The sequence below is a fragment of the Apiospora hydei genome (assembly GCF_038363865.1).
Source record: "Apiospora hydei strain CBS 114990 chromosome Unknown utg000004l_segment0_segment0, whole genome shotgun sequence".
Lineage (NCBI taxonomy): Eukaryota > Fungi > Ascomycota > Sordariomycetes > Amphisphaeriales > Apiosporaceae > Apiospora > Apiospora hydei.
The window spans coordinates 6,284,835-6,292,405 of record NW_027117363.1 but is presented as its reverse complement, the minus strand read 5'-3'; the positions used below and the strand labels follow the sequence as shown (position 1 = coordinate 6,292,405).

General features: G+C 53.7%; 3 protein-coding genes across 3 annotated transcripts; 2 read left to right on the top strand and 1 right to left on the bottom strand.

Moving 5' to 3' along the window:
- On the top strand, positions 1-1,089 carry PG997_004495 (uncharacterized protein; the record flags this gene model as incomplete). Its single annotated transcript, XM_066808810.1, has 1 exon — positions 1-1,089. The coding sequence occupies one exon, from the start codon at positions 1-3 to the stop codon at positions 1,087-1,089; it is 1,089 nt and encodes a 362-aa protein (XP_066672428.1).
- A 1,484-nt stretch (positions 1,090-2,573) lies between these two features.
- Positions 2,574-5,029, top strand: PG997_004494 (dynamin central region; the record flags this gene model as incomplete). The annotated part of the gene is made up of 2 exons (XM_066808809.1): positions 2,574-4,652; positions 4,718-5,029. 2 exons carry the CDS (start codon positions 2,574-2,576, stop codon positions 5,027-5,029), a joined length of 2,391 nt encoding a protein of 796 aa, XP_066672427.1.
- Positions 5,030-5,639: 610 nt separating this feature from the next.
- Positions 5,640-6,989, bottom strand: PG997_004493 (RNI-like protein; the record flags this gene model as incomplete). Its single annotated transcript, XM_066808808.1, has 2 exons — positions 5,640-6,710; positions 6,795-6,989. The coding sequence occupies 2 exons, from the start codon at positions 6,987-6,989 to the stop codon at positions 5,640-5,642; spliced, it is 1,266 nt and encodes a 421-aa protein (XP_066672426.1).
- Between the last annotated feature and the right edge of the window lie 582 nt (positions 6,990-7,571).

The window sequence follows — 7,571 nt, the reverse complement described above, 5'->3', positions numbered from 1 at the left end:
ATGCTCCCCCAGCTTGCAACGCTTTATAAGTGCAACGGAACTGTCTCGTCCCAAGTAAGCTATCAGCACATCAAAATTCCTGATCGCGGACTTGTATCACTATGGACCCTGGGAAGGCTGGATCTGCAAAGGAGTATGGAGATATGGGTTCCGACTCAAAAGGGGAAAGGCAAGGCGATTGAAGCAACGCCTCGACCACAGGAGAAAAGTCACGGGAATAACGGGCCATCTTCAGATAACCCAATCGCGACACGAATACTGGATTCTGCTGTCGCTTTAACAAGAGATGTGGCTCGGAACCCGTCCGGTCCAAGTGATCTGAGCAGCATGTCTCCCGCAGGCAAGGCCGGACGCTCGAACCAGAGCACCATCCCTCCAGATGTTGCAACATCGAGGATGGTATCACCAGCAGACCATGCGAAACCTGGCGCATCGTTCAAGTCGGCACATGTGGAAGCGCATGTTGCATCACAAGAAGCTGCCTTTTCTGCGTTCCTAGACGGGGAAAATACGCAACTATCGGCAGTCCCTCCGACTCACCACCAAAGCAGTGTAGAAGATAGGTTGAGCAACAACCCTTCTATGTTTGAAACAACCTCCATAGCGGAGCATGCCCAGAGAGATGGCATGGACGTAGTAAAGCTTCTGGACAGCGCCGACTACCACTCGGTTGCCGAGCTGGACGACGCAGGTGTTGCTCTGTCTCCGGAAGAAGCAGCAGCGTTGAAAAGAGCTCTGTTTCAGGACGGAGACTCCAAGAAACCAAGGCAGCATGCCATCGACTGGAACATTCTGAATTTCTTCCCCAACTTCGTCACTGACAGCAGTCCTCGGTGGGGCTATAACGAGCTACCTAACCACATGGGGGTCACAGACCCCATTGAGGCCAGAGATCTTTGGGTCGATCAGTGGCAGCACGTCTTATCAGATTATACGGGTGAGGTATGGGGAGATCTCGGTTCACTAGTTGACGAGGCCCGGCAGGAGGTGGAGGAGGCATCGGCACGGGAACCCGACGCAGCCGGTCCTCCCGAGATGCCGGCATTGCGAAGACTGCGGCAGGTTCTTAATCATGTCCGGGGAGGCTAATGGCTGGGATGCATGCTGCGCAATGGGCGGCAGGGAGAGAAGACTCGTGACTATTTCTACCATCTACCATCTATTTTAACCACTTTCTAAGAGAAAGGGATGAGCGGATTCATTTCGAATGAAAGGCCACCGACCGCATCGGGTCAAGGTACAGCCAATGCGTTCCAGGAGGAGGGCTCGGGGTTGCGATACTTATTGTTGGAATATATTCTTGGACGGCATGGATGGTTGTTGGTCCTCGTGAATACCTACGTACCTATATACTTGTGTAGGTATATATATAGCGACCAAAACACACACATTAGGTATGCAATTATGGCCATGACATCAAGAGCAACGCCGGGAGATATACTGTCGACCTCCGGTGCGTGAGTGCTATACTATACTCATTTTGCTAGTTGCCCGTCAGGATCTTGCTTGGGGCTGAGCGAAGCTTGTGAGATGAAATGGACTAGGTAGGTAGGTAGGTACATTCGCTGTCAACTACAAGGTAAGTAGAAGTAGTTATGCTATGCCAAATGCCTGCCTACCTGACCGACTAGGATGGTTGCACTCGTCCCATCTTTCGAGGCCTGGAGGTTGGAGGCTGGAGGATGGAGGCTGGAGGCTGGGGGAGTCGAAATCCCCGAATATGCCTGCCTGATCAGTGCCCTCCAGTCTGGACGATGCGGCTGAGATTGAAAAAGGCCGGCGATAGTCGGTCGGGCACGCATTGAAGCAATTGCAATGCTTGCGGGGGCTAAGGGGGTGTGGATACCAGCTACCAATCGAATACCTGCATCCACGCAATGGATCATTTGGCGGGTGGTGTTTGGGCATGTCGGCCACGGCCATGTACTTTTGCACGCAATAGCCACCTAGTATACTTCCAGTATGGCAAGATATGTAGGTACAGCTAGCTGGCAAGGTCGAAGGTAGGCCATCCTGCAGTAAACCCGACCACAGGCGCATAAACTGGGCAATTTTTCGACATGGGCTCGGATCAATGCTGTGTTGTCGATTTTCCTCAAGATTTTGACCTCCTCCCCTTCCAACCCCGGGCTAAGTACCTCTCCCACCACATTTTGACCGCATTGCCTTTGTTTGTCCTTTTTTTCTCCCGTCGTTGCTTCTTCGCCTGCCGAGTGAGCCCCCCTCGACCTCAGCTTCTTCTTCCCTCTTATCGCTGAAGAGCTTGTGCGGTGGCGGAACAACCAGGCCGAACCTCTCGCGGCAACTTTAACGGGTGACTACGGGAACTGCACCTATCGGCAAAAACATTGGCAAGGCCCCGTTTACGTACCAGTGACCTGAGCTGCATGCAATATCCAACACCTACATCACCATCGACTACGTGAGACGGCCCGTTCGCTTCTGTTGCGCCGCACTCGACTGCCAACAGATCCCGATCTACCTGTCGAGAACGAGACTCCCGTCCTCCTCTCGCCCAGCAGCCTCATCGCCTGCATACCCACAGCAGCCAAGCTGCGTCATCGCCAAAAACCATGGCCTCACTAGGAGACGACCTGCTGAGGGTTGTGAACCAGCTCCAAGACTTGGTCTTCAACACAATTGGCTCCGATAGTCTCGATCTGCCCCAAATTGTCGTCGTCGGCTCCCAGTCCGCTGGAAAATCCTCCGTCTTGGAGAATATTGTCGGTCGTGATTTCCTGCCAAGAGGAAGTGGTATCGTCACACGCCGACCACTCATTCTCCAGCTCATCAACGTCGACGAGGATGAGTCCGAGCCCGACACAAACGCCGCTTATCGAAACGCATCCGCAGCTAGACGATCCGAGTGGGCTGAGTTCCACCATATCCCGGGCCGGAGGTTCACAGACTTCGGTGATGTCAAGCGCGAAATCGAAAGCGAGACCTCGCGGGTGGCTGGTAACAACAAGGGAATCAACAGACAGCCCATCAACCTCAAGGTCTATTCTCCCTATGTCTTGAACTTGACGTTGGTTGATTTGCCGGGCTTGACCAAAGTTCCTATTGGGGACCAGCCTGCGGATATAGAGAAGCAGACCAGAACTCTTATCTCGGAGTTTATTGCTAAACCAAACAGTATCATCCTGGCGGTGTCTCCAGCAAATGTGGATATTGTCAACTCGGAAGCCCTGAAGCTTGCGCGGCACGTCGACCCTCTTGGTCGAAGGACCGTCGGGGTGCTGACCAAGGTGGACTTAATGGATCATGGCACCAACGCCCTGGACATTCTGTCGGGCCGGGTCTACCCCTTAAAGCTTGGATTCATTGGTGTCGTCAACCGATCGCAACACGACATCCAAGGCAACAAGCCAATGGAGGAGGCCCTCAAAGCAGAGAACGAGTTCTTCCGCCATCACCCCGCTTACCGGAACATCGCAACTCGATGTGGCACCCATTTCCTCGCCAAGACCTTGAACCAGACCTTGATGACCCATATCCGGGAACGACTCCCAGATATCAAGGCGCGGCTTAACACACTGATGGGACAAACCCAACAAGAACTAGCCAGCTATGGCGACATGCATTTCAGTGGCAAGGAGCATCGTGGCTCCATGATTCTTCAACTCATGACCAAATTCGCTTCGGGTTTCATCTCCTCTATCGACGGTACCTCTACTGAGATCTCCACCAAGGAGCTGTCTGGCGGTGCTCGGATTTACTACATTTTCAACTCCGTATTTGGAAGCGCGCTGGAAACCATTGACCCTACCTCGAACCTTTCCGCCTTGGATATTCGGACCGCCATCCGCAACTCGACCGGGCCTAGGCCCAGTCTGTTTGTCCCAGAAATGGCATTTGATCTGCTTGTCAAGCCCCAAATCAAGCTCCTGGAGATACCTTCCCAGCGATGTGTTGAGCTCGTATATGAGGAACTGATTAAGATTTGTCACACTTGCGGTTCCACTGAGCTATCGCGTTACCCAAGATTACAAGCTAAGCTGATCGAGGTGGTGTCAGATCTGCTCAGGGAAAGACTGGGCCCCGCCTCCTCATACGTGGAGTCGCTGATATCTATCCAACGCGCCTATATCAACACTAACCATCCGAATTTCCTGGGCGCTGCTGCTGCGATGAGCCACGTTGTAAGCAACAAGCAAGACAAGGAAAGGAAAAGACTAATTCAGGAGGAGCGTGAGAGACGTGAACGTCGACGGATGAAGGAGCTAGGCGAGGCCAACGGTGCTGAGACGCCTGATGATAACGAGGACGCAGGCACTGAAAAAGGCGAAGCTGGCCCTGCCAGGAAACAGATTGCCAAGGGTTCCCGCAGCATGTCACCCGCTGTTCGTGAGAACGGTACTGGAAGCCTGACAGCCGCGGTGAACGGTAGATCCGCATCACCATCCAGGCCTGGCCCTGGCGGTGCACGAGATACCTTCCTGACGTACTTCTTTGGCAAGGATGGCGCCTCGCCGCCCGGCGGTGCCGGGGCTCCCTCCTCTCTGCCGCGCCACGTTAGTCAGTCAGTTGAACCTAGCTTCAGCCAGAGCATTCGAAGTCGCGAGGAGAAGCACAGGCCTGCTCTATCTTCATCTCTGATCCGGGAACCCGAAACCCCTATAACTGGAGAGTTCGGTGCCGTCACCCCTTTTGTAAGTTGAAGAGAGAGAGAGAGAGAAAACTGGATGACTAGTTCAATTTGCTAACTGTTTCGCAGAGCGAAAACACTGAGCCTGCCTTGACAGACCGTGAAGCCATGGAGACGGAGCTCATTCGGGCGCTGATCTCGTCTTACTTCAACATTGTACGCGAATCTATTGCGGACCAGGTACCCAAGGCGGTCATGCACCTCCTCGTCAATCACAGCAAGGATGTGGTGCAAAACCGTCTCGTCAGTGAGCTCTACAAGGAGGCACTCTTTGAAGAACTCTTGTACGAGGACGACGCCGTCAAAAAGGAGCGCGAAAAGTGCGAAAAGCTGCTCCAGACCTACCGCGAAGCCGCCAAGATCATTGGCGAGGTGCTATAATTTTAAGGAAAAAGAAAGAGGAGGACTGTACAATCTTGTGTATTGCTGCTGTTTCTTCCTCTTGTATTCATGTAAAAGAGAAAAAGCGTCGATAAATCTCCCACCGCGAGCCACTCGATCGGGGGGCGGAGTATGAGCAACACGAAGGCAAAAAGTACCCATGCCCCCTGAGATGTAGGCTCGCACCTCTCAACCTCGTTGAAACTTCTGTTTGTTGTCCTTCTGTTCCCCCTTGCGAATGTACAACTAGATATAGGAGGGAACTCACCTGTCTCTGTGTCGATACGGGAGCATGTGTGTGTAGGTATGTGGTGTGAGGGTGGGGAGGATAGACGTCGGGTGAAGTCCGTAGAGCGCATCTGTACATAGCCAGCGAGGGACCATGCGACTCGTTTACTTACACTAGTATATGGGAACCATCGCCAATTCTGAATTAGCTGGAACGAGTCACGTTTTTGCCGATTGCTTTGCCAGTACGTTGAGTTGTTCTTTCATTAACTTCTACTTTCCAGACCACTCCAGTGTGGCTGTCCAGGGTATCGATCGTGGTCTCTATGTTTCGTCATCATATATCCCATCCGCGCCCTAGTCTTACGCCTCAAAATCACGTTCAGATGTTCGTCTTCTCCAGCTTGGCCGCCAGGGCATCGACATCCTTGTCCTTGAGTTGGACAGTGGGTTCCTCCTGGGCTTCCTCAGCCTCCTTGACCAGTTTCTCGGCTCTCTCCTCGGGCTCGACTTCCTCCTCCTCTTCCTCTTCCTCCTCTTCTTCCTCCTCCGAGTCGAGCTCCTCGAGGTCGCTCAGGCTGTCGAGACCCCAGGCGTCCTCATCCACGACGTCACCGCCGAGCTTCTCCTTGCGCTCCTCAAGAAGTTCTTTCAGGGCAGCCACCGATTCGTCCTCTTCTTCAAACTTGTTGCCGTTCAGCTCGATCTTCTTGAGGGCGGGAAGACCGTCCTTGGCAGCCTCGGCAAATGCCTTGACGCCGGGTGCCGTGATATCGTTGTACTGTAGGCGCAAGATCTCGAGCTTGGGGTTCTTGCCAAGCGCGAGGGCCTTTCCGAGCAGCACGGCGCCCTTGGCGCCCAGCAGGGAGTCGCCAATCCCGAGTTCCTGGATCTCCGACCATTTCGAGACAACCCTAGACAAGGCCTTGGCGCCTTTCAAGGTGAAGGTGTTGTCCTGGAGATCAAGAACGTTCAGCACACTGGTGTGGTTGAGACCTTCGCTCAGGAGGTGGGAGATGCCTTCTTGACGGATGCCATTCTGGACCATCTTGATCTCCTTCACCTTGTTGTGGAGGCTGAAGGTCTTTGCCCAGGCGAGCATGCTGCCATTCTCCAGACGGTTGCGACCGCAAATAACAGTCTCGAGGTCGGGAACGTCCTTGCCCTCCTTGCGGGCTGCCTCCTTCTTGCCATGGAGCTCGGACAGCGCGTCGGCCACGATGATACCAGCCTGAGGACCCAGGCCGTTGTTGTTGAGGTAAAGGTGTTGCAGAGGTACGTGGCTCGACAGGAACGGGACGAGGGGAGCGACAGTGTTGACTCCGAAGGCGTTGTCGTTCAGGTTGATGGTTCGGAGGTTCGGCAGGTTGAGGATGGATGTGAGGAGATAAGACAAAGCCTCGGGAATCTCGTTCAAGAGTCGGCCTGTGAAGATGTCGGCAAGGTTCGCAGACTAGTAGCGAGATGAAAAGGGAGACGTCAGCATTGGCTGTGCCTAAGCGAGGGGCGCGGGAAGTGTGCATTGGCCTGATCTTACCTGGAGCGACTTCTTGGTGGCAAGGACCTCGCCCAGGCGCTTGCAAGCGCCGATGCCGAGGGTGTTGCCGAGCATCTTCACCTCCTCGACATGGTCCATGGACTTGAGGTCGGCGATGTGCGCCTCCAAGTCGTCGGCAGTGTCGAGCTTCAAGCCCTTGCCCTCGAGCGAGAAGACCTTTGTGAAGGCAGCCATGTTTGTTTCTCTTGTGTGAACGCGGCACAAAATGGAAGGCGAGCAGCGACGGCAGAACGTAAGGAGATAATATCGGATGCAGAAGACCAAATTGCGAGCGTGACGAATCGACCAATATAAGGGTTTCAAAACAGTAGAAGAAATCGCATAGAGAGAGGGCCGCCCGAGGAGATTATCATGGTACAATTTCGAAAGTCCAAATTAGCGGGTTAAGGCGGGGGAGGGGTCATTTGGCCCTCTGCTGGCCCTCTGCTTTTGGGTAGCACCTGGCAACGCGCTCGAAATTGACGACCTCGTTCTTAGCCCAGCAGGCTATAGGTTTATGGCCAAATTACCTACCATTGGGTTGGTTGGGTTGGGTTGGAAAGGAGGCCACCAAACAACCAACCAACCAACCAATCAATCAATCAATCAATACCTCGAATCAATGCGTGTGTGTGTGTGTCATGTTTGTTCGGCTCAATGGATGCCTACCTACCTAGGCACCGAGTGTATATATGCCTTGCTCATAGGTCATGTTGGGAAATGCCCAAGAGATTCAGGAACGCATTGCTGCGTTGGAAATTCGGTTTGGCTACGTCC